This window comes from Miniopterus schreibersii (assembly GCF_964146895.1).
Source record: "Miniopterus schreibersii genome assembly, chromosome: 1".
NCBI lineage: Eukaryota > Metazoa > Chordata > Mammalia > Chiroptera > Miniopteridae > Miniopterus > Miniopterus schreibersii.
This window is the reverse complement of record NC_138101.1, coordinates 1,036,288-1,062,107: the sequence shown is the minus strand read 5'-3', so window position 1 is coordinate 1,062,107 and position 25,820 is coordinate 1,036,288. Positions and strand designations below refer to the sequence as shown.

Here is a 25,820-nt window from a genome sequence, read left to right as displayed (position 1 = left end):
CCCCGGCTTGCTGCTCCCTCCCCGCGAAGCCCGGCTTTACTTGGGCTGCTCTGGTCCGGCAGGCGCCGCCGCCGACGCATCCGAGCGAGGAAGCACCCTCGGAAGCTGCTGCCGAGAAGCGCTCCAGCAAGACGCCGCCGCCTCAACAGCGACCCACTTCCGCTCCGGAGGCCTTGGCCCCGCCCCCTGGCGTTTCCATTGGCCGCCGCCGCCTCTACTCCCGCGTTTTACGAGTTCGGGAGGTATATTTTCAATTCTATTGGGTGAGACAACTGTCTATTATCGCTTTGAAACGCGGCTTTTTCCGGCCCCGCTCAGTCTCGCGAGCTCGAGCTCCCATCTCCTCGCGAGAGCCGCGGCCGGCGCCCCTGGCTCGCCCGCTAGGCCTCTCGGGAGTTGTAGTCTGCGGGGCCAAACGGCCGGCGGGTGGCGCGGGGCCGGAGGTCGCTGCGGGGCAGCCCTTCGGGGCGCTGACCCCCCCCGCCCCAGTTTCCTCCCCTCTTGGCGAGGCCTTTGCGAGCAGCGTTCCCGGGGGAGCTGGGCCTGGACCCGCAGCTCCCGCAGGCGCCCTGGGCCGGCGGCGGGGCCCCGAGGGAAGCCCAGCCCCGCGCCTCTGCCGGACCCCGGAGGAGGGGCTCGACCGGGACGTCCGGAGGGCTCCCCGGAGGAAGCGACTTCGGAGCTGGGAACTGAGCGGGCTCGAAGAGAGCTGCAGAAGAGGGACCCCGGGTGGGGCGGAGCCGGCGGGTCCTGGAAACTGGACGCTGCCCCGCGTGCCCGCCGCGCGGAGGTGGGAGCCCTGCGGGCGGGGCGGCGAGAACCAGCGCGTGGCGTTCGGAACCTGGCCCCGTGCCAGGCGAAGGGCCCCGGGGGTGGGTGTCGGGAAGGGAAGGACGGAGCCTGTGGAAGAGCCCTCCCCAGGGCTCCCCGAGGTCCAGCGGAAGCCCGCCGCTCCCAGGGTCCTTGGGGCCTGCAGTGCAACGCCGGGGGTCGAGAGTGCGGGCCTGGGATCCCTCCTGCCTGAGTTTGCAGCCCAGCTCCATCGTTTAAACCCGTCTCACTGTTCCCTCGCCGGCCCTAGGGGAATAATAACCGCACCTACCGCAGAGGAAGAGGCGGGGAGCTGGAGGGCTCAGCACAGCACCCACAGCCACGTGCCCGCCCTGGGCCGGGGCTGCAGGGGGTCCCTTCTGGCCTAAGAACACCCAGGGCTCCGGCCCAGGCCCAGCCCCTGGCCTCGGGCCCCTAGGCGCCTTGGGACGGGCAGTTTCCTGAGAGAGGGGTCTTTCCCCCAGAAGATTGAATCTCCTAGAGAGGTGACTAAGCAGATCAAAACCGGAGCGTTCCTGTTTTTGTGTTGTTTACAAGCAATCGCTGTGTTTGTTTTGTGCAATTATAAGGGAATTTCGCATGGTAGAGTATGAGATAAATCTGATTCCAGTGTGAAATACTTGGTTGAGTATTTTGATAGTGATTTTAAGTTGGTATAAGATTTTCCAGTTTGTGGTTATAATTTGAAGTTTTAAAGAGCATTTACAAGTTTAAGAGAAATTTAGACATTTAATATGTCTATAGGGATTTTCAAATACTTGATAAAGTGGACAACTAAAATGCTAAAAATTAAATTTAGATTCTACATGTGTAAATGCAGCTTAAATGTTTAAGAGATCTCCGTTCAATTCCCGGTCAGGACACATGCCCTGGTTGCAGGCTTGATCCCCAGTGGGGGGCAGCATGCAGGAGGCAGCCGATCACTGACTTTCTCATCATTGATGTTTCTATCTCTCCTCCCTTCCTCTCTCTGAAATCAATAAAGACATATTTTTAAAAAGATGTTTAAGGAGGATTGCAGCTTATAAATGGGACCATACATGACTAGTCAAAGGGATAACTAAAAATGACCAGCTTTATAAAATTAGTAATTTGAATTGCACATCCTAAGGAATATCTAGGGTTTTCTGTTTGTAACTTTTATACATTGAAGACGTGATGTTGAAAGAATAGTCATGTCCTGGCAGGTGTGGCTCAGTTGGGTGCACTTCATTCCAAGCACCATGACGTCGCTGGTTTGATTCCCTGTCAAGGCACATGCCTGGGTTGCAGGCTCAATCCAGGTTGTAGGGGCCGTCCAGGAGGCAGCCGATCAATGTTTCTCTCATTGATGTTTCTCTCCCTGTCCCTCCCTCCCTCTCTCAAAACATATTTTTTTAAAAACAAAGTCGCAAATAGAGCTGCCTCCGAGGCCTCTGCAAACCTCACTAGACACTGAACTTGTGGTATGAGCATCCCTGGCTCCCTCATAAATAGTGCCTCCCTCTGGCCCCAAAAGTCTCCAGCTTAGAGGAAAGACTAGTACCTCAGAGCTCCCACAGTGCCACACAGCTCAGTGCAGGTTCCTAGGCCACACACCAGAAGCTGAGTCTCTGGATGAAGCCTGAGAATCTGCTTTTTAACTCTGCAAAGGAATAACCCCCGCCTGAGTGGTTCCAGACATTGTCAGCAAGGGTCTTCTGGCTTCACTTATGCAGAAAAAGCAGAATGTCAATTCCCAAGGTGGTCCAGAGACAGCTCCCTTGGCCTCAGTTGGACCTTATTTCCTGGTTGGCCCTCTTCCCAGGGGTGGCTCATTCAGGAAGAGGGAGGCAGGGATCCTTGGCTCTTGAGGGCATGTCAGTTAGCTGTTGCTTTAGGACAAACCTCCGCAGAGCTTAGTGCTTTAAGCAAACAGGCATTTACTGTTGCTCATAAATAACAAGTTAGTTCTGGGGGAAGGTTTGGTCCTGGCAGGCCTCACGTGTTGGGGTCTGCTGGTTTGTAGGGTGGTCTTGGTTGGGAAAGCCAGCTCTCCTCCACTTGGAGTCTCGTCCCATCAGGCCACCCAGGGCGCGCTCACACTGGGACCCGGCAGGGTTCCAAAAGAACAAGAGGGAGCTCCAAGGCCACTTGCTGCCCAGGCTCTAAACTGGCACACAGCCACTTCTGCGGCAGCCTATTGGCCAAAGCAAATCAGGGGCTGGGGAAAATAGACTCCACCTCCTGATGGGAGGTTGCAAGGCAAGGAATATGGATACTGGAAGACATTTTGCATCAATCTGCCATGCAAGCAAGGCCTGTCCTCAGGCCACAACTTCAGGGGATGGCCCACAGCCTGCACTACCAAGGTTGCATGGAGCAGAAGCCCCAGGTAGGGACCTTGGGGACTGCTAACCAGCATCGTCAGTAGCACCTGAATTTGTTGGGCCACAAGCTCTCCCCTCTTGCCACAGGGCCTGCTATGGGCACCTGTGCACACAGCAGGAACTGGCTTGCAGAGCATATTCATTTCAGGCCAGTGACACCCAAGCCTTCAGGTACAGAGAGGCTTCCCTCCTGAGCGCGCCAGGAAGAGGCGGCCCTTCTTCCTCTGGACATTGTGAGGCTGGAGCTGCTATCAGTTTGGAATCAGCTCCTGGATCAGCAATGTTCTGAAGTCCACCCTACCTTTGGATTGCCAGTCCTGGGAGCTAATAATTCCACTTTTGAATCCCTTGGATCTCCTGGAGGACTCTCTGGACAGGTCATCATTAATGTATTCCCTTGCTATCAAATGAAATGGCTTTGAGACACAACACAGAATATAAGAAATGTCATGTTTATTTCTCTAAATGAAATTTAATCTGCTCCCAGCTCTAATTTGACAAGGAGATGGGAAATTCCTCTTTTTACCAGCCTGGGTTGTGGGCAAGTCCTGGGGTTCTAATGTAGTTCAGAATATTGGGGGAGAACTCTGTTCTGTTCTTGTCACTTTGAGTTATGTACCTTCCTGACCTAAATGTGCCCTGGGGTCCAGCCTCCCCCTGAGGTGTCATCTCTGCATACCCAAGCACGATGGGGCGGGGGGGGGGGGGGTGTCAGGGATCTCTCTCCTGGACACCTACCCACCTGGCAGTTTCCAGCCCCCCCTTCTACCCCCCCCCCCATGGGCTTGCCCATGCTCTCTCCTTCCTAGGAGTGGCAGGACAGCCAGCCTGTCCCCAAGGCCCCGCCCTGTCCAGCCTGGTGCTGGGGCTCAGGCCCCAGGAGAATGCATCCATCCCTGTCTTTCTTGGGCAGGCTGGTGCCTATGGCGCAACCTTGCTCTTTGGGTGATGCTGGAGCGGGCTGGGCAGTGCTCTAAAGTCGCTAGGCTGGGCTTTGGGTCCTGGCTCCGGGGCCACGTCACTTCGCCCCTGCGCACCAGCGCTCACCCGCTGAGTGGGGTGGGGGACAGTGCCTACCGCAGCCCAGCCTCCTCGCTGTTAGGGTGACATGAGGTGCGGCCAGTTCCTGTGGCTCAGGGATCCTGGGCACCGCTCAGGCAAAACACACATCGCACGCCCCGTCTTCGGGCCCCAGGTTAAGTGGGGGCTCCAGGCCTCCGCACACAGAGGGGGTTCTGGGGGCTCCGAAGATGGGCAGCAGGGAAGGGCTAGGCGGCCGTGTTTAGCACGTGAACTGCGGGGGGCCCGGGGCAACCTGAATTCCGAATAAAGAGCGGACACCTTTTTGGCACAGGCTGCCTCTACCCGGCGCCCTGCGTTTTATCCGGGCAGGGGGGCGGGGCGGAGCGAGGGGCGCGCACCGGGCGGGCCGCTCGCTCTCCGGGGGGCTCGGGGTGCAGGACGTCGCCCCGGCTCAGGCGGCCTCCGTGCCGCGCGGGGGCCCGCAGGCCGCGCCTCCCCGCTGCACGGCCCGCAGCCGGCGCTCGCGGCTCTGCTCCAGCTCCAGCCAGTGCTGCGCCTCCAGCTGCGCCTGCGCCGGGGCAGCGGGGGGCGGGGGGCGGGGGGCGGGGGTCGGCGCGGGCGGGGGTGCCCCCGACACCCGCCCCCCCCCGCCCCGCCCCCGTCCCCCCGGCTTCCCCCCCCCGTTCCCCCCGCCCCCCCCGCCCCAACCCCCCGCCCCCCGGCTCCCCGCCCCCGTCCCCCGGCTCCCCCCCCCCCGTTCCCCCCGCCCCCCCGCTCCCCGCCCCCCGGGCTCACCCACGGCTTGGGGCGCGCGGCCCGCGGCGCGGGCACGTGCAGCTGGGCCGCCTGCCTGCGGCGCTCAGCCGCCCTCTCCTCGACCCTGCGCTGCAGCTCCTGCACCCGCTCGTCCTGGGGGGGCGCCCCCCGGGGCCCCGCTTTCTTCTCCTCCCACCTGGCGGGCGACAGGGCGCGCTCAGGAGGGGCCTGGGTGCCTGCGGGGGGCGGGGGCCCTCCGAGGACGGCGCCCACACAGAACACGCTAAACGCGTCCCACGTGTACTAACCACGTGCGTCGGGGGAAGGCAGTGAAAGTCCCTTTACCTTCCCCCCTCTTGCCTAGAAGGAGCCCCCCACTGCCGAGCTCTCTGCAGACCTTTTCTAGGCTATTTTCCTTTCCAAATGAGATGCTTACATAGGCTCCTCGCTGACAGCACAGCCCCAGGGCTTTGCAGGTGCCGCTCCTTCAGCCACTGTGCTGCCTGCTGACTCCGGCCCCACTACCCCTCCAGGGCACTTGGCCCTCACTGATCAGATGCCCCCGGCCCCTGCCGGACATAATAAATTAATGCCATCAGGTCTAGCTTCATGCAGGTGGCTCCAGGAGCTCTGTTAGCAGGTTTGGACCCTTGGAGGCTCCCCAACACCAACTGGGCTGCATTTGGGATCCGTGAGGCAGCTGAGGAATGGTGAGGTCTCCCAGGTGTGTGACACCTTGGGGACCTGCTGAGTGGCCAGCCAGCCCTCCCTGGGCTACCCCCAGCCGTTGTTACAGGCCTCCTCTGAATCATAACCAGGGCAGCAGACACTCAGACCCAACAGTGCTGGATTTTGTGGCTGTCCTTCCTTCTGTCCACCCCACCCCAGCTATGCTCAGACACTTTCCCTGGAGCCCTGTGTGCCAGACCCTGAACCAGGCTATGCTCTGACAGAGCCGAGTGCCACCTCCCTGGGGGCAGCCTTGCCTCCCCATGGGATCAGGTCAGGGCCCACAGGCAGCCCACTCAGGGCTGACACCAGCCTCTGCCTGACCCAACTGCCACAGACAGCCACATGGAGCTGGAAAAGTCACCACAGCGTTCCCCAAACAGACAGACCAAAGGGGGGGGGTGTGCACATGCTCTCGGTGAGAGGGGCGCAGAGATGCTCGGCAATCCAAGGCTGTATGTCTCAACCAGACCCTGACTTCAAAAGGGAAAAAGTTACGGCAAACAGCCTGAGGGCCCTGAGGAAGGTGCCAACAGGATAGTCAGGCGCCTTTGGGAGTTTCTGTTAAACTTTCCGGTTATGTCATGTGCTGTGCTTATGTAGGACAGTGTCTTTTTTTTTTTTTTCAGAAGGTGCACACCAAAGTGTCAGATGCCTGCCACTACTTCCAGATGGTTCTCAGAGAAAGATGAATAGCTAGCTAGCTAGATGGAGCACAAGGCAAAGGTCATACCCATGACCCAGATGCAAAAACGACCGGATCTAGGTCATGGGCACCGAGCCAGCACTGCGTTCTTTTCTCGCCTTCTCTGTGTGCCTGAGGATTGTCTGATAAAATAGAAGGGGTGGGGGCACTGCCTCAGCGGGGGGGGGGGGGGGTGGGGGGTGTGTGTTTCGAGGAGAACACACCCTGAAGGTGCAAAGGGCACTGACCTCAAGGCTGCAGACCTCCCCATGGCCGCGCGGCACAGCGAGATCTGCTCCAGCGCTGTCTGCAGCTCCTGGCTCCTGGCACGCTTGCCCTGGATGATCTGGTCCCGCTTCTCCTCCTCCTCACGCCGCTGGGCCTCCTTGAGCAGGGCCAGCCGCTCACGCAGCTCCACAATGGACATCTCCCCTTCCAGGCCATACCCGGGGATCTGGGGGTAGGCAAGGAGGTCCCAGGCTGGGAGCCAGAGCCATGGCCAGCATGCTCAGCCTGCCCCACCATCTCCTGAGCCCTGGTTGGCCTCCGCTCCACTGCTGGTGCCCCTCCCGCCTTCCATGGGCCTGGCCCCACACCCAGGACACCACCCTCCCTCTGCCTAGTGCTGTCTGTGTGACATGTCCACCACCCAGCTTCTCGAGCCTGGGCCCCTCTGCAGCCCAAGACCCCCTGGGGTGACTGGACATCTCAGCCAAAGTGGAGCTCACCCGGGTTGCCCCAGCCAGGGCTCAGGGACTCCCCACGCCCCCGGGAACAGGCCTGCCCCACCTCAGTGAGCCAGCCTGGCCTGTCATGGTGCTCACACAGGCTCCCAGGCTCTGAGGGCCGGCTCAGCTCCCACTCGCTCGTCCAGCCTCTGGCCTTTGTGCCCTGCGCTCTCCCTACACAGTTCTTCCCACTTGGGGAGTCATGGGCCTCCTTCAACACACAGCAATGGGAAGCCCACCCTGTCCACACCCCGGAGGAGCCCTGGCCCCCTGCCCCCAGGGGTCACCAGGGTGTCCCTGACAGGACCGTGGACTCTCGGGCCAGCGCCAGGCCTCCAGCACATTGGTGTGAGGTCCATAGCTGGCCAGGTAGAGCTTGGCTTAGGTGGAGGTGGGCATCCTGGGCACACCCTCCCATGGCAATGCCAGGCACGGCAAGACACGGGGGAGGCCCCCCGGGGGCTGTGCACTCACCTGGGTCAGGTCCACAAGCTTGCCCTTACGCCTGGGCTGTGTCTCCAGGGCTCGCAGCTGGGAGATGAGCTCACAGCGCCGCCTCTGCTCCTCCCGGGCGGCCTGCGCACTGCGCTGGAGCAGTGCCGCACTCTCCTCAGTCATCTCCTGAACTTGGGGGCCAAGAGGGCTGCTGAGGGGTCCCAAAGCGGCTCGGCAGGGGGAGCCTTCCCTCCGGGGCGCCTTGGCGCTCACTGACTGACACCCCCAGCCCCTGGCCCCCGCCATACCTGTCTGCCGCCGGTCCCTCAGGAGCTTCATCTGTGCCACCTTGATGTTCTTCTGCCCCTCCATCACCTGCTCCACCAGCTCCTTCATGGACCGCTCCTCCTGGAGGCGCCTCTCAGCACACTGGTGCATCAGCTGGGCCATCTGTTGGGACAGGGACCCGCCCCAATCAGAGCCGGCGCCACGGGGGACCCCTGGAGCAGACCAGCGTCCCTGGGCCCGGGAGCAGCATGAGGTCAGGGGGCGGATACAGCTGCTGACCCCAAACCACCCTGGCACCTCTGGAGGTCAGGCCTGCAGAGGAAGACACGCCCCACATCCTCCCGCCTCCACTGTGGCCCTGGCCGGGCGAGCCCAGAACCACACAGCCGCCTCCCCAGAGGATGAAGAAGCTGAGGGGCACAGCCAAGAGAGTCCTGGGGGGGCCGAGTCAGAGCCACTGGGTCTTCCCTGAAGCCACCCACCCCTGCGCTCCACCCATGTGAGAGACAAGGACACTCATTGCTTTTATTTATTTGTTTAAATGTATTGGGGTGACGTTGGTTAATATGAATATATAGGTTTCTGTGTTACAAGGCCTATATATGGCACTGTGCGCCCACCACCCAAAGTCACATCTTCTCCTGTCACCATATATTAAGACGCCCTTTACCCCCCACCCCCTGTCCTCTGGCAACCACCACACTGCTGTTTGTGTCCACAAGTTTCAGTCTTATATCCCACACTCATTGCTTTTAAGCCACCTGGGGATGGGTGTTCAGATACTGCCCGGGTCTGCACAGGGCACAACAGGCTCCCCGTCACGCGGCCCTGGGCGTGTCCTGAGGGTCCCCCACACCCCTTACAGTGCCTCAGGCGTGCACAGCTCTGACCTCACACAGCGGGGTGGCCCGCGCAGCTGCTGGCCGCCTCCCCTGCTCGGGATGGGGCATTTCTCAGCTCGTCCCTGTCACCTACCGCCTGGGGCACAGGCGGCTTTTCTTCGTGGCTGTTTCCGGGAATACACACAACTCTCGGCCCACCCTACCCCGAAGGGCACTCAGACTGTTTCCCCTTTGGCACTGTCTGCACAGCTGAGAAGAATGGTTTCAGTCCTCAAGATCCCGCCAAGGACAGCGTGGGATTTATGCCCGTCACCGGCCCACACCATCGGGGCCGTGGACTCCCAGCCCGGGAGCACATCTTCGATGGCAGGGAAGTCGAGAAGCTGGCTGAGGCAGCGTGGGCGCCAGGTGCGGGCACGAAGTGAGTCATCCTTCATGAAACAATTTGCTGGCTCATGGAAAATGGCGCCTGACTAGCTCTTTCAACGCCGTGCGATTTCATTCCAGGTGCTCAGAAAAGGCCGCCAGGGCTCTGAGGAGCAGCTATTTTGGAGGCTGGGCCAGGGGAGACACAGGCAGGGAGCATTTTATAGCACCGCGAAGCAAGGGGTGCTCAGCAAACAGCAGGGCAGGGGCATGTCGGAGGGACACGGGAGCTGACCTGCAGGGCTCCCAGCGGCGATGCCGGGTCGGGTTACGGCACAGAGTAGAAGGCACGAGTGCCGAGTCCACACCGACGTGAGGAAGCGACAAGTCTCCGCGCAGAGTTCCTGATAACCACCCATCTCCCAGTGTGGGCTCCACCCAGAGGCCCCTCCAGAGAGCACAGCATGGAAAGGGGAGTAATCACGTCGCACCAGCTTGGCAAACACGACCCTGGCCAGGTGACCGCGGTCAGCGTCGACAGTGATAAGTTTGTGGCCAGCGGGCACCCCGGATGGTATGCGATGAGCCCTTTACCTCTGGCATCTTCCTCCCACACCCCAGTCTACTCTCGAGAAGAACACCAGAGACACCCCAACCAAGGGACAGTCAACGGGGCGCCTAACAAGCGCACCTCGAAACAGACAAGCTCATCAGGAGTAAAGAAAGTCTGAGAAAATGTCCCAGCCAGGCGGAGTCCGAGACATGGCGGCTCAGTGTAGTGTGCCCTGGGCAGGAAAAGGGTACCGGTGGGAAAATAATGAAATCCAGAGACCTGGAACCGTGAAACTCCTAGAGGAAAACATAAGAGGAGCAGAAAGATGAAGACTGTGTGATCTCACTTATATATGAGGTCTAAAAACGCCCAAGTCCCAGGCACAGAGTGGAATGGGGGCCACCAGGGGCTGGGGCAGAGGAGACGCGGGGCTGGTGGCCAGGGGACAGGAGGTGTCAGGGAGAAGACGAGACCCGGCGGGCGGCACAGCGACCACGGTGAAAGATGTCGTCTGCGCCCCGAGGCGTTCGCACCACCCACGCGGGTGACTGAGGTGATGGAGGCGCGGACGAGCGCGCAGTGGTCACTTCACGCCCGGTGCGCACATCGAGGCGACAGGCTGTACGCCTGTGTTGACACGAGCCTCACCGTCAGTCGCACCCCAATGACGCCGGGGTACAAATGGACAAAAGACATGAGCAGGTGCACAGAAAACGACAGAAATGGCTCTTAAATACATGAAGAGATGCCCGAAGTCACGAACAATACATGAAATGCAAGTGAGACCCACACGGGATCCTGTGCCTCATGTGTGGGAAGGGCAGACTCCCGAGTCCAGGGCAGCGCACTCTGTGGGCCGGGGGCCCAGCCCCTCAGCGCTGGGGAGCAAAGACGCCTCAGGGCCGGACGGAGGCCACGTGGCATCGTCACGGAAACCGCGTGCTCCAAACCGCGTGGACCAGAGCAGAACCAGCCGGCCGCCCGTCTCAGCCAGCCACCCCTCCCCTAGAGGTTCCCCTCCAACCCCCACCGCCACCCCGCGAGGCCCCGCACCACGCGGTCCACGGCGGGCGGGCGAGGGCTGGCGCTTCCCGTGAGAAAAGAGGGAAGTAAGAAGGGTGTGGGTACACGTGAGCGTGTTTGCTTAGAAAAGACAAACCAGAAGTTAATGAAATTAAGGATGTAGGCAGGCAGGTGTAATGTGTAGACTTACAAGAAGTGAGAGAACGCCCCGGCTGGGTGGGCTCAGTGGGTAGAGGGCCGGCCTGCGGACTGAAGGGTCCCGGGTTCGATTCCGGCCAAGGGCATGCACCTCGGCTGCAGGCTCCATCCCCGCCCCGGTCAGGGCGAGTGCTGGAGGCAACCAATCAGCGTGTCTTTCCCACACTGATGTTTCTCTCTCTCTCTCCCTTTCCACTCTCTCTGAAAAGCAATGGAAAAAATAGCCTCAGGTGAGGGTTAAAAAAAAGAGAAGTGAGAGGTCTCTGAGTCTATTGGTCACGCTGGTTTTTCTGTGTGTGCTTTTTTAAATATATCTTTATTGATTTCAGAGAGGAAGGGAGAGAGAAATAGAAACATCAATGATGAGAGACATTGATCGGCTGCCTCCTGCACGCCCCCTGCTGGGGATCGAGCCCGCAACCCGGGCATGTGCCCTGACCGGGAATCGAACCTCGATCTCCTGGATCCTAAGTCGATGCTCAACCACTGACCCACGCCCGGCCGGGCTCATATTATTTTGACTTCATATTTCTAAAAAGTCAACTAAAAAGAAAGGGTCAGCAAACCCTAACATTAAGTGCAAACAGACACAAATGGGCATCACAGAAGTGAGTGGACACTGAGCATGTCCGCTCACCGCAGGCTCTTGGGGACACCTGTCTAAGGGGAGGCAGAGCTGCAGTCGGGCCTGCTGGGGGAACACAGGTTTGGAGCCCCCACCGAGGCCGTCTGCATCTTCTAAGGGTTAATGTGGATACCCATAGGCCCTCCCGTGGGAGGGACATGCAAGCACGACAGCCTTCTAGAAGCTTCTGCCAGAACCTCAGGTCTTCCTTCACATGTGACTGTGCGGACCAACTGGCCCTGCTGGTGGGGGTGGGGCAGACAGTGCACAGAGGCCAGCTGACCAGGAGCACCCCCAGGACCCCCAGAAGCTGTGGAGGTGGGGACAGAAACCACGGCCACTCCATGGGTCTCGGGAAGAAATGACCCAGGGCCAGCTGCAAGCCTATGACCACAGATGGTGCCAGCCCCCTGCCAGCCAGCGCCCCACAGATCCCAGGTGTCAGAGAGGCCCAGGTCACCTCCTCCTTTTCTTGGGTGGCCTTGTGCTGGTTTTCCCGCAGGAGCTGCTGCCGGGCCAGTGCGGCCTCCTCGTGGCTGAGCTTCCCCTGCAGCCTCCGGCACATGCCTGCAGCCAGCTGCTCATCCCGGTCCTTGGCCTGCATCTTCTTCTGCCACTCAAGGAACTCAGAGAAGTCCCCGGCACCGTCCATAAGCTTGTCCACCCTGGGCAGAAAGGAGAGTCTAGCTTAAGTTCCTCCTGGGATGAGGCCTGCGCTGGCTGCCAGGAGGCCACAGGTTCCCCTGTGGACACGGGCCCTCACTGGCGTGGGCTGTTCTTCACCCACCCACCCACTGCCCACCCGTCCCATCCTGTGCATCCACCCTTCACCCTCCCTTTATCCACTTGTCTACTCACCCATCTGTCCACTTGCCATCCCTCTGCCCACCCGTCTATCCAGGCACCCATCTGCCTGTCCCCCTGTCTATCTGTGCACCATCCCTCTGTCCATCTTTCTGTGTCTCACCCATCTGGTTAGCCACCCAAGCTCCCACCCACAGCCCAGCTCATGGGGTGAGCACAAGGGTCTGCAGCCCTGGCGGTCTAGGGGAGGGGGTACCAGGAAGGGGCTGGAGGAAGCAGTGGCCCCTGAGGAAGGTTTGGGGTGGCCAGTGTCTGCTAAGCCTGCTCCTACCCAGTCTGTCTCCCTCACTGAGCCCAGATGATCTTTCTAGGGTGCAACTGTGACCGCAACACCGGCCTGCTGGAGGCCCCACCCCTGCAGGACCAGAGCCACCAGGCCCCCTCTGTGCTCTGCCCCCCAACCTCCACCCTGCCCTCCCCACCTCTGCAGCTCCTTCTCCACCTGCCGCTGGTACAAAGCCCCTTCCCGCAGGATGGCTGCTGTGTTCAGCTTGACCGGGACCTCATTGGGCTGCAGGGAGGAAGGGGGGCTGGCTGTGGTGGGGCTGTGTGGGGAGCAGCAAGAGCCCCCGACCTCTGGCCCTCCACGTCTGTCCTCACCCTCCACCTCCGTCCACATCTGCCCCCACCCAAGTACTTCCCTCTGTGGTAAGGGTGGGCTGTCCGTGGGAACTCTGGGGAGGGAGGGCAGAACAGGCTGGGAGGTGATTAGCCTGGGACACCCTGAGTCCATTCTGACCAGCGGGGAGCACCCCTCACCTTGTAGAAGGTCAGCTTGGGAGTCTTGCGGATCCGGGGAGGGAACCGTAGTCGCAGCTTCTTGGAGCCCTGTGGGAGTCAGGGCCTGGTACCTGAGCCCACCAGGTATCCCCAAATGTACACTGGGAGGCCTGCCCTGCACATGGGTTCCCCAATGTGCACCTCTGTCCTGCAATGCACCCCTAAGCCTTGTGGGGCGTTGGCTGCCCTGGAAGGCTCCTGAAGGTGCAGGGCCTACTGAGCGGGAGCAGTGGTTCCCAGTCAGGTGAGATCAGCCTCTGGCTCAGGGCCCATCTCCAGCTGCCCTGGGGCTGCCCCCACAGCCTGTGCTGGGCTGCTCCCAGTCTGTCTGCTCCCTCCCAGGGTGGGCACCACAAGCCACAGTGTGGGGAGCAGCTGGTAAAGGCCCCACCATGGGATCTCAGCCGTTATAGCCCCAGTGGCATGATGCTAAACTGGGTGCCCTACCCCAACCTGCCCTAATAGCTGGGGGGGGTGGGGGCAGGGTGGGAGGCAGGGGCCGGGCTGGTGCCCACTTGCATCCATGGGCAACCCGCCTTCCTCCTCCTGCTCCCGTCACTTTTCAAACACCCACTGGACTCTTTCTTATAGAAAGAGTAAATGCTGAGTACGGAAATCTGGAAATACCTAGAGAGACGGCCAGGGGCTGTCCCAGGCAGTTCTAGACCTAAGTCTGCAGTCCCCGCAGGGCTGCACTCTGCCTGGCCCAGTGGCACCCGAAGCCTGGCCTCCCGGCCCGAGCCAGGTCTGAGCCAGGCCTTAGCTGGGCCTGAGCCAGGCCTGAGACGGGCAGACTGCACAGTCGCTCGTTGTGCCGCTGCTTTTCTATGCCTCAGAAAAGGTCCCCATGAGGGGTGGCCAGTGTGGAGGGTAGTGTGTCACCTGCACGGGGGGCTCCCCACGGGCCCTGGGCACTGCGCACCGCATCTCCTCCAGGTTTGCCCTCAGCAGCAGCTCCTGAGGGGGCAACAAGCAGCTCAGCCCCACAGGCCACCACCCTGTCCATGGGCCGAGGGGTTGAAGGCACAAACCGGCTCCCTCCTCCTCCCCACCCTCTCCAGAAGGTTGGGGTCCCCTGTGGCTGCTCACCTCTGCCTTGCGGCGATTGTATCTCTTGGTCATCCCTAGCACCTGTGGCTCCTTGGGTGGCTCGTAGGTACTCCTGGGGACCTGGTGGGTGGTGGAAGGAAGAGCCCGTCAGCTGCAGTTGGAGGGTGTGCAGACAGGCAGGGTCCGTGGCACGAGGGTGAAAGGGGCCTGTGGTCCCCGAGCCAGGAGAGGCAGGGTGGAAGGGAAGCCTTGGAGCTATGGCTGGTACTTGTGGGGTGATGGCGGTCATCCTGGAGGAGGGAACAACATCAGGCCAGCAGCAGGAAGGAAGGTGGCCAAACACAGGGCCCAGGCCAGCAGCAGGAAGGAAGGTGGCCAAACACAGGGCCTAGGCCAACGGACACTGAGGGGACAGGCAGAAGACTCCTGACTTGGCAGGGGGTGGACATGGAGCGGCTGGAGCAGCAGGTGAGGCCGGGAGAGTGTCTCAGGCCCCAGAGGAGTGAGCTGCCAGCGAAGGGGATGGGCTGCAACACTGACAGCAGAGAGTAGGGCAGCCTGGGACCAGCCACAGGGACCCTCGGTGCCCTGGAAAGCAGAGTCTAAGGCAGGGCAGGGCAGAGCCGGCCTGGAGACCCTGGACTCCAGACCCCTAACCTGAAATCTCCACCTTCCTGAAAAACCTCCTCTCCCCCAGACTGCTGACCCTGACCCCCCCCCCCCCCGCCCATTCCTGGCCCACGGGCAAGGTCTCAGGGTCCTCCTTGGCACCCCTCTCAGCATCCTTCTGTCTCTAACATCCATCTCAAAAGCAGTCCAGCTGCTTTAAGTCATCTCCAAAACCCACCTCTTACCACCCTCCTCTGCTGCTGCAGCCAGACAGACCCTGCGAGCCCACCTCAGTGTGTGTCCTGTCTGTTCCCCCAGTACCTCCTCCCCCATCCCCTCCTGCCTCCACTCCAGCCCCACCAGCACTTGCAAGAAGGAGGCACTGCCCCAGGGCCTTTGCCTATGCTACCTCTGTCTGGAATGCTCTCCCCAAGACAAACCATGGCTCACTTGCCCACTTCCTCCAGTTCTTCATTCCACGGCCTTCTCAGGGGGCCTGTCCTGGCTTTGCTCTCCAGAACAGCACCTCCTCCAAGGCCTCTGATCCCCTTTCCATGAATGATTTTCTCTCCTCAGCATTTATCACTGGCCAACACACCACTCATTTTACTTATCATGTTTTTTTCTCTGAGTCCCCCACTGGAGGGAATGCTCCATGAAGGCATAGTGCCTGGCACATGTTAGGCAGTCCATAAATACTTGCTGAATGAGTGATTGAAATGAGCCCTCAACCCAGGAGGGGAAGAGGGTCCTGGGCATGGAGCAGGGCAGGGAGGCTGGAGGGAGAGAGCCTGTGGTTCCAGCACAACTGCCTATGACCCCAGGGGGAAATGACTGTCTACCAACATCTCACAATTCATGCCAAGAGGCACATAGGCAACTAAGGAGCAGGGAAGAGTGTGGCAAAGGGCAGACAGGGGCCAGGCAGAGAGGGAGAGACGCAGCTGAAAGGATAACCAAAGATAAACACACTGAGTCCTGAGGATATGGGGCCAGAAACGCTGAAGATCCTACAGACAGGGCGTTTGTGGGGCTGCTCAGCAACAGGCCCCTGATTGTCTCTCCACCCATCATATGTCCACCCATCCATCCATCCATCCACCCATCATCCATCATCCATCCATTCATCACCTATCCATCCATCCACCCATCACCTGTCCATCCATCTTCCCATCTAGCCACCATCGAATGCACTTGTCCTGGCCTGGTCCAGTGTCCCCTCAGCCCTGGGAAGAGCCCAGCCCCCCACTGGCCCATGGGCTCCACTCTCCCGGCCTGGACAGCCTGTGCCCACTGCAAACGCTGGCACTTACTGGTCTTGGCTTGGGCATGACAGGGACAGGCTCAGGCACTGGAAGGGCGCGGGGCCTGGGGACAGTCAGGTTGAACTTCTTGGGCTCTGTGACCTTGGCCTTTGAAAGAAGGGGCTGGCTGGTCGACTCCCTCTCCAGCTGGTTGATGAATTCCTGGACCTCTGGCTGCCATCTTGAAGACAAAGATGGGAGAAGCCACTGAGAGTTTCTTCCTAAGCAGGTCAACAGGACGGCCCTTGAAGGACCCCCAAGAGCTTGGGTCCACCTCAGCGTGGGGGGTGACAATGGGACCCACGGCCACTGTTCACTGAGGGCCTACTGCTATGCAGGTGCCACACCAACCACACCCCCGAGTCTCACAGATCGGTGCTTCCTGGAACAGATAAGGAAACTGAGGCCCAGCGGCATCGCTGTCCTAGGGTGAGTGGGGAGCTGGGCAGATGGGGACAGAGCAGATCCCCACTGCCAGAATCCAGGGGGCTCTGAGGATAAGCAGCAGCAGGCACATGGAGCTAATCTGGGCCTGAGCAGATGGCACAGGGGAAGGAAGCCAGGAGTGGGAAGAAAGGGAGGACAGGTGGGAGTAGGCGGGGAGGGGGGGCCTGGGTGGGGGTGCCCTGGAGCAGGGGTTTGGGAAGGGCTCTGCTGGGCTGCCCCAAGGTCTGGGTCCCCCTTTCATGTCTCTATACCCCGTGTGGGCATAGCCCACCACCACCAACCCGGCCGGTGTCCCCTCCTGTGGGGCTCCCTGGGGGCAGACAGCATGGTGTGAGGCAGCTCCTGCCCGTTACAGACCAGGGCTGCTAGAGGGAGGCATGTCCAGGGGCGAACAGGGAGTGGGAAGGGTCAGGTCTTGATGGGGCTGGTCCCAGGGCAGGCAGAGGAAGGTTGCACACGGGGGTGGGAGGGTGGGAGGCGGGCACCCTAGGACCAGCTGAGCAGCGGCCCAGGGTGGTCTCAGGGCCCGGCAGTGCCAGGCCACAGGTGGGAGCCCTGAGGGCAGGCAGCGGGTCCAGCCTGGCTGGGACCGAGGACTCTCCCGTAGGGAGGGACAGCTCCGGAGCACTGTACCCGGGCTACAGCCTCTTCTCCCTCCCACGGGGGGGCCACCTTCCGGGGGCCTCTGGGTCTCCCACACACCGCTGACCTACACGGTCTCCTCGTGCCAAAACAGCCCATCTGCCTGTCCCCAAGCAGGTAAGGCGGCTCCCCCAGTCCCATGGGAAGGCCAGCAGCTGGGCAGCTGCACCCTGGCCCCAGCAGCCTCTCCACGGAGGCCAGGGGCAGGGCCGAGCCACTGTACTGGTCCCTCTGCCTGCACCCGTGATTCTAGCACTTGCCCGAGCCCGTCACGGGAGGCAGAGAAAGGCTGTGAGGCAGCTTTGGGGTGACAGGCCCAGCAGTGGTCCCCTGGGGGACGCTAGACAGAGATGCAGGCTGAAATCCGAGGGAGCTCCCAGCCCCGCTCCTCCACCCTCTGGATTTGTGGGAAGAGACTGGGCAAGACTGGAGCCCCTCAGGGTCCCTGCAGGGTCCCAGCCGCCTGCCTCACCGGTGGGCTCCGAAGCAGAAGGGGCTGCTCTCACCCCACAGACTGGGATGGTCCTGATACCACCCATGACTGGCAGGCCTGCTGGCAGCGAGCCAGCCACCCGCTGTGGGGATCGGCCTGGGCCTCCGGGCTGCACGCTCTTGTAACCCAGAGCTGTGGCTTCTTCGAACCACCTCACCCCTCGTGGGACCCCGTGAGCAGGAAGGGGACCCATGCAGGCTATGGGAGTAGGTGCAGCACAGCCACCTGCCTACCTCATCAGGGGGTCCATCCAACACTTCACATGCTCCGTCTCATAGATGAGGCTCCACTCATCCTTGACCCACGAGCACAGGTTTAGGGGGTTGAAGAAGAACCCAAGGAACTGAGGGAGAAGAGGGAGGTGGGGGGCTCAGCCCAGACCCCACACCTGGTGCCCCTCACGGGAAAGCCAGCGCTGAGGGGCAGGTGTGGTTAATGCGCCAGGAAAGGAGACCAGTGCCCACACCAGGGTGGGAGGGCCCTCAGGACAGACCCTCCCTCACCCGCCCCTGCTCACCCACCCCTCATGCTGGGCTGGAGTATCCATTCTGGGGGAGCTGTCCCTCACCAGAAGGGCTTCTGCTCACGGTATTTGGGCACTCAGGGAAGCCCAGCTGGGCATGTCCTCACTAGGGGACCCCATGCTCCAGCCAGCTCCCTAGAACCTGGAGGCCTGTACCCTACTTCCAGAGAGCTCTTGGTGGGGACAGATGGAGAGCCACCTGCCTCCCCATCCCACGTCACAGGCTCCGGAGTTCCAAGAGTGGATGGACAGCTCAATTTTCAGCAACTTGCCTCCCTGGCCCTGGGCAGTGCCAGTGGGAGGGTCCCAGGGAAGCGACCTATCCACCCAGCCCCTAGCTGGGTGGCTGGTCCCAGCGCTGGGACCTTGGCTGCTTTCCCCAGACAGACCGTGTGTCCTGGTGATGGCCCAGGACAGCCGTGGGCTCCCAAAGGCTGTTTCCCAGCCCTGGGCCCGCGGGGTCCAGCAGTTTGGTTTCAGATGACACGGGACCATTTTGGTTCCCAGGGGAGTCCCCCACCTCAGGGAGCTGGGGGCATGCTTCCCTGGGCTGGGCTGGCTGTAGTCCCACCAGGTGGTCCCCTGCAGAGCTGGGGAAAAGGTCAGGCCCCAGTCCTTGTCCAAACACAGAGCAAATCCAGCACTTTCACTCGATAAAATGAGCCAGGAAGGCCATGGCTGGCGTGGCTCAGTGGTAGAACACTGGCCTGCGCACCGAAGGGTCCCAGGTTTGATTTCCGGTCGAGGGCACATACCTAGGTTGCGGGTTCATCCCCGCCCCGGCTGGGGCTCGTGCGGGAGGCAACCGATAGATGTCTCTCTCACATTGATGTCTCTCTCTCTCTCTCCCCGCCCCCCCTTCCACTCTCTCTAAAAACCAATGGAAAAAATATACCCTCAGGTGAGAATTAACAAAACATAAAAAAATGAGCCGGGAAGGTGAGAGGTCAGTGCCAGTGGGACAGACCTCTGCCCATGGGCCTAAGGAGAACCTGGTGCTGGCTCACCTGGCGCATCTTGTCAGCCGGCTGGGACTTGACGATTTTACAGAAGAGCTGGAAGCCGAGCTCCTCCAGCTGGAAGGTGGCCAGGTAGCAGGTCACTGGGGAGACAGGGCAGTGCATGGGAGAAGGGCACATCCGCAGAGGGGGTGCTGGGGCTTGGCCTTGGGGAGTCAGCCAGAGGCACCGGCAGGGTACGTGCCCCGGGCAAAAATTGTAACCAGGACACAGCAACACTGATGACATCATCTCGGACGATGGGATGATGGGATGTTCTGTGGTTTCAAAGCACTTCCTCGTGTATTATGTCATTGGGTAAATTCTCAGAAATCCCTAAGGCTCCTTAAAAGTAAAACCTCTTTGGATTCAGATTGCTAACTCTGAGAGATTGCTTCGCCTCAAGGCAACTGTAACTCCCACTCGCTGGGGGAGGTGAGGTTCTCAGAAGTCGGGCCTGTTCGTCAACTGCCTGCGAGGTGTGCGGCCTGGACGCACTGTCTGTGGAGTCTGCGCTGAGCAGGGAGCACTGGGCCCAGCACTAGGCCCAGCATCAGCCCACCCAGCTTGGCGTCTGAGCACCTGCCGTCCCCAGCCCACCCTTCCCGGACAGAGGCACCCCAGACGCAGTGGTCACCACACCCCATGAGAGCAGGCATTCTGCAGGCCTGGGCAGAGGCATGTCCCATTTAATCCCCCTCGGGACAACCCAGGCTGTGGCCATCAGGCTGGCCAGCCCACAGTCTTCAGGGTCGCTGGGCTGGTTTTCTGGGGCATTCCCGCTCAGCCAGGCCGGGCTTCCCTCCGGCTGCAGGCTCTGCATGTGGGAAGCAGGGCCCCAGGTCTGTCCCCTGGAACCTGGCCTGTGGCTCCCCTGGAGCCTGTCTCCCCACCCCTAAGGCAGACCCTGGTCCACGCACTGGCAGGCGACCGGGGCCTGAGGGCGGCGAGGGCTGTGATCGCTGTGCTGCGGAGCCTGTGCGCTCACCCAGGAAGAGGCTGTAGTCCGCCCACAGGCAGAGCCGGCCGTCCCGCATGTAGAAGGCGTCCACCACGATGGTCAGCAGCTTCCGGTACTCGAGGCACCCGGACAGCACCTCCAAAATGAATGCCTGCTTCTGGGGGCTCAGGGTCTGGAAGAGAGACGGGCTGGGAGGGGGCGTGGCTTCCAGGTGTGGGCGCGGGCCCAGGGGGCTGAGAACACGGAGCAGGGGCGGGTGGGGGGCAGGCACCCCACGAGGCTGGGGATGAGCTCCGCTGGCGCCCCTCCCAGGCGGGAATGCGGACCAGGGGGTGCAGCCCCAGGAATCGGTCCCACAGGTTCTCCTGGGTAGTGACAGAGGGTGGGGGCAAGGGCAGAAATAAGCACAGAAAACAACCAGCATGAAAAAGAAGAACCCAGCAGGGGCGGCACTGTGTGATCCCACTTGCATGAGGTCCCAGGGGGTCACCTTCCCAGGACAAAAAGCAGGCGCAGGATCCCAGGGGCCAGGGCGGGGATGGCGATGAAGTGTCAGTTCAGGGAGATGGAAAATTCTGGAGATGATGGTGGTGGTGGTTGCAGGACAGTGTGAATGTGCCTGATGCCACTGACTTGGGCGCCTGACTGGTTAAAATGGTAAATTTCACTGATTTTTAGAAAGAGGAAGGGAGAGAGCCCGTGCAGTCGGCATGTCCTTCCTCCCTCAGACCGTTCCAGAAGGAGTCCCTATGATAGCCGGCGAGGCCCTGTGTGGTCTGGCCCAGTTTCCTGAGTCCCCAGGCCATCCCAGGTCCACTCCAGTTACACTGACCCCTCCTCTTTCTCCAACACATGGATGCCCATCAGGGCCTCCGCGCAGGCTGTTCCTTCTGCCTGCAATGCTCTTCCCCGCACGCTCGCTCCCCACTCCCTCAGGTCTTTGCTCAGATGCCACCTGACCTGGGGCGCATCTGCCCACCCCTCCCGTCAGACACTGCCCAGACCCTCGCCCAGCGGCACACCCTGCTGGCTGATCTCCCCTTCCCTGTTAAAATGCCAGCGGGGTGCTCACCAGGCAGGGATTGGGCCGCCCTGCCCCCCTGGGAGGATGTGGGAGTCCTGCTCTGAGTTGGCTCTGGTCTCAGCAACCAGGCTTCTGCCTCGGTTTCCCTCTCAGGTTCCCCTAACCCCTGGGCTGAGCCCACAATGGAGGGCACCGGCTCCAGGCCCCGCTTTGAGCTTACTCCACTTTGTCAGAGGCAGGCAGGGAGGGAGGGGGCCCATCCATCTGAAAGCAGCGCGTCAGCAGGGCTGGCGTGGACGGCGCCGAGTCAGCTCGGCCCGGAGCTGGTGACTGTGCAGGACGCCTGCTGACAGCAGCTCTGCCTGCGAGGCCCAGACAACCTCCACTCACCACGTCTCTGTTTGGGAAGGGTGAGTGTTTTTAATGAGGTCAGGCCGGTCCTGACGCCATCAGCCCCCAGGCGCGGCAGTCAGGCAGGGCTGTACTGGGCCCGGGGTCCTGGGAGACACAGAGCCAAGCAGTAAATGCCACCCTGGCCCACGTGCCAGGCTGGACCCATGGCCAGGTCCACGCCACTGGGGGAGACCAGCCCCACAGGTCACAGAGACGAGACTGAGGCCTGGGGATGTCTTGGGTCAGAGGGTGCCGACCAGGTCCTTCGGGCTGGGCTGGGCTGGGCTGGGCTGGGCTGGGCTGGGCTGGGCTGGGCTGGGAGGAGGCAGGGAATGGCCAAAATCGTGCCCCTGTACTGGAGCCGGCTCCTAATTCCGGGCCAGCCTGTGACTGAGGCCAGAGGGCTGCAGCCGCCCAAGGGGCCTCCAGGTTTAGTGATGCGACCCTGAGCCCCCTCCCTTTTGCTCTGCCCTCCCTGCCCTCCCCTCTGGCTGGGGGCTGGCTGGGGGCTGAGCTGAGCCTTTCCCCACCCCTGCCTCACCCCGGCATTGGCCGACTGACAGCTGCTGGCCACCTCTCTGCCAGCTAGTTGGTGGTGGCCTCTCTGCCAGCTAGTTCTGTTCCCCTGCCCAGAACTCACCCGCCCACCTGCCTCCGCTGATGGTTTTCTGAGGGGTGCAGATCTCCCAGCTCTGGGGCTCGAGGTGGTGCACACTCAGGCCCTCTCTGACCTCCCTGCCCACATGGTGCCTGGACCAATGACTCACTCTTGGCCACAGGTCAGGACTCCGGTCCCTCTGCCTGGGGTCCCCTTCTCCACCCGCCCATCCCCTGCCCCCCCGGAATCTCTCTCAAAGCCAGACCCTTCTCTGAGTCCTGCTCAGACCCCACGGACTCAGTGGCAGCCCCAGGCTGGCTGCTGTGTCTAGCGCAGCCCCTCCTCTGTCCGCTCTCCGGATGTTCCTAAGCCCGGCCTGTTGGCCCTGGCGCTGAGCTGTCGTGGGGCCAGCTTGGAGGGGCTCTGGGAGCGTGGGGCAGGCGCCGGAGCAGCCTCCAGGGAGTGACACCCCCGGGACCCATCCCATTAAGGACACTCTCATGTCCCCCTAGTCGTGCCCTAATGAGATACCTGTTTCCCCTCATTCCTGTTCCTTCCCCTCATTCCTGTTCCTCCCAGCACAACTTTCTGTCACCGTATGAAATAAAAACACTAACTTTGCTGTTTTTGCCTGAGCAGCAGGGAGGAGGGGGCAGCTGAGGACAGAGAGCGAGACATGAATGCGGGAGATGCAGGGGACTCGGTTCCAGAGGGCCTGGCCAGGGCTGCGCAGGAGAACCCAGGTTTCGGGTAGGTAGCCCAGGTTGCTTGCTGGCAGTGTGCCTTGTTGCTGGTGCCCCCTGCCCCCCACCACCCTGCCCCCTTCTCCAGCTCCAGGCCGCAGCCCAGTGCTCAGCGTCGCTCTAAAACCACCGGGAAGACCAGCATCTGGAGGGTCCACTTCCACGTCTCAGGGACCCCATACGCACTCGGGGTGATGGGTTCCGTTCCGATCCATCCCGTGTTCTCTGGGAAGGGTCACTGGGCCTATCCCCAAGGGAAGTCCCATAAGAGGGCCGGGGGGCCAGCACATCTGACAAAGGAGCTGCCTCTCTGCCTGTGTGAGCACAGTGCCCTCCAGAGTTGCCCCCCCACACTAGACGGGGGCAAACGCCATCATGCCAGGTGACAGCTAGGATGCATCTACCATCAATAATCCATTGGTCGCCCAGCTGGCTTGGCTCAGTGGCTGAGCATTGACCTAGGATCCAGGAGATCGCGGTTCGATTCCTGGTCACAGCACATGCCAGGTTGCAGGCTGGACCCCAACAGGGGGTGTGCAGGAGGCAGCCGATCAATGACTCTCTCATCATTGATGTTTCTCTCTCTCCCTCTCCCTTCCTCTCTCTGAAATCAATAAAAAGTATATATACATATACATATACATATACATATACATATACATATACATATACATATACACACATGTGAAAAAATAATCTGTTGGTCATGGGGGGAAAAGTCCCCCACACGATTTGTAGTAACAGCACAACTTTCTGTCACCGTATGAAATAAAAACACTAACTTTACTGCTCTTGCCTGAGCAGCAGGGAGGAGGGGGCAGCTGATGGAGCAATGGCAGCAAGTAGTGGTTGATGGGGTACCCGGGGGGTGAGGCCACAGCTGGGGGACTGAGAGCGCAGCCAGAGGGAGCAGCCAGGGGTGGCTGCGGGCGGGATGAGATGCCCTGCGCTGCACAGGGGCGTTGGGCCTCTTAGCCTCAGGAGAGAAGGGTGTGGTGGGGCCTGGCCCTTGGCTGTTTTCATCACTTTCCCAAACTGCTCTGGTCTCAGGGAAAGAGCTTGAGAAGGGAGTGCAGAAGGCACCCCCAGCCTGAACTGGGGCAGAGTCTCAAGCTTCTCTTCGCAGGTCCTGGAACCCCTCCAGCCCTCATGTGCACGCCCAGGGCCTTCGCCCCTCCCATGGGACAGTGACCACCTGCCCTGTCCCCCCAAGGCTTTCTGCTGCTGCACCACAGGGCCCCACCCCAGGAGGGCACAGCAGAGGTCACCCCTGAGCAGGTAAGGGGCTGTGGGGGTCCCCTCCCTGGGGACCACAAGCTCTCACAGGCCCTGTCAGGAAAAGTAACAGCCAGGCTGCAGCTGGCAATGAAAGGAAAACACCTTCATTAACACATTTGCCACAACAGCCCCAGCTGGCGGTAGTGACCTGCAGGCAGGCACGGGCCCTGTGACAACCCTGGAGCTGTCCTAGGGGCCTCCCCTGTGTGCTTCATCCGACGGGCCACGCCCCCAAGGCCTGAGGCGGAACCCCTGCAATGCAGGCACCCGCCCCCCTCCCTCAACCATGGCTAATGGACAGACAGAAGGACTGGTGACAGGAGGTCTCCAAGGGCTGCTGCTGAGGTGGCGGATGGAGCCAGAGCGAGGACAGACCTGAGAGGACAGCAGTCTCCATGTGGATTTGAAATGGGCCACGGAGGCGGGGGAAGGGGCAGGGACCCCCTCTCCCCCGGGGTGGGAACCAGGGCCTGAGCTGGAGGGCCACCCCGAGGGCGGGTCCCTCATTGCTTCGTGGCCTCACTGCCTGGCCAGTTAGCGGATAAACACAGGACAGCAGGAGCTGTGGCCAAGGGCCAGCTGGCTGTGGTGCACAGCCGCACCTGGGGAGTGGAGCAGAGGCAGGGGAGAAGAGGTGCCCTCGAGGCTGACTCGTCTGTTCCAGCTGGGGATGGTGTGAGGACGTAGCCTGGTGCACATTCTGGGTACCAGGAATGCCTCCCAGGGCAAAGCTGGGGGGGTCTGTCCCTCCAGGGTGCCCGTGAAAACTCTCTCAGCCACTATGGTGACCCAGAGTGAAGTCTAGGACAGCCAGCGTTTGGGGACTAGGAATCTTCTTGTGTCAAGAAGAAATCTGATGCTGTTTCCCAGCAGGTAAATGGCACCTGAGAGAGCCCTGAAGCACCCCTCGGACTCTACCTGCAGGGAGGTGGCCGCAGCCTCCAGGAACTGCTCAGGACTGTCCTTCCCCGGCTTAAATCGGTCCAGCTGCTCAATCACAGTTTCGATGCATTTTCCATAGTAGGCCATCCTCCAGGAAAGGGACCCTAAACGCAAACAGTACAGGTCACAACCTCCATGACCTCCGGCTGCCAGCTCAGCGGGTGGCAGAGGTGGCGCAGGACGCTCACCAGACAGGGGCAGAAAGCCCAGGGCAGCCGGGTGAGGAGTGCTGAATGGAAGAGGGGACCAGGGTAACCCCGGGCCACTTCTTAGACTGGGTCCCTGCGTCCTCGGTTGCCTGGGGCCAGGCTACCCCGACGTGCTCCCCAAACCCTGCAGCTGTGCACCGGTGGGGATGGCCCCTGGGAGATGCCAGGCCAAAGAGTGGAGGTACCTTGAGAGCCGACCTCTAGGCGCCCCTCAGCCCAGGGTTAGATCCTGGTTACTCAGCAGGGCCTGCCCAGTGGGATGTGCGACCTAGTCACAGAAGGCTGGGGCAAGGAGACTCTCAGGTCACCAGGTTCGACACCCCCATTTTATTTATTTGTCTTCTTTGTTGTGTTTTTTGACACTCCCATTTTAAAGATGAGGGAGCAAGACCCAGAGAGGGTACATAGCTGGCAGTGGCCACCATCCCTTTCCCCTCTGTAGTACCCAGGCTCAGTTCAGGTCACTCCTAAGTGGGAAATGATCCCAGACACTCCAGGAGTCTCTGAGCCAAAGGCTTAGCCAAAATACATC

The 25,820-nt window shown here is 61.0% G+C and overlaps 2 protein-coding genes across 2 annotated transcripts in view; both read right to left on the bottom strand.

Moving 5' to 3' along the window:
* The window catches only part of RNF4 (ring finger protein 4), a 34,801-nt gene extending 34,634 nt beyond the window's left edge, over positions 1-167 (bottom strand). Inside the window, exon 1 of the mRNA XM_081144002.1 lies at positions 41-167. The gene's annotated coding sequence lies outside the window, so the exon portion shown is untranslated. The remainder of the gene's footprint in view (positions 1-40) is intronic.
* A 4,486-nt stretch (positions 168-4,653) lies between these two features.
* Positions 4,654-25,166, bottom strand: CFAP99 (cilia and flagella associated protein 99; the record flags this gene model as incomplete). Its single annotated transcript, XM_081156495.1, has 15 exons — positions 4,654-4,770; positions 4,998-5,154; positions 6,621-6,826; positions 7,575-7,726; positions 7,844-7,985; positions 11,891-12,095; positions 12,717-12,805; positions 13,054-13,122; positions 13,957-14,031; positions 14,164-14,244; positions 16,047-16,218; positions 17,853-17,962; positions 19,150-19,244; positions 20,129-20,273; positions 25,056-25,166. The coding sequence occupies 15 exons, from the start codon at positions 25,164-25,166 to the stop codon at positions 4,654-4,656; spliced, it is 1,926 nt and encodes a 641-aa protein (XP_081012621.1).
* Positions 25,167-25,820: the final 654 nt, after the last annotated feature.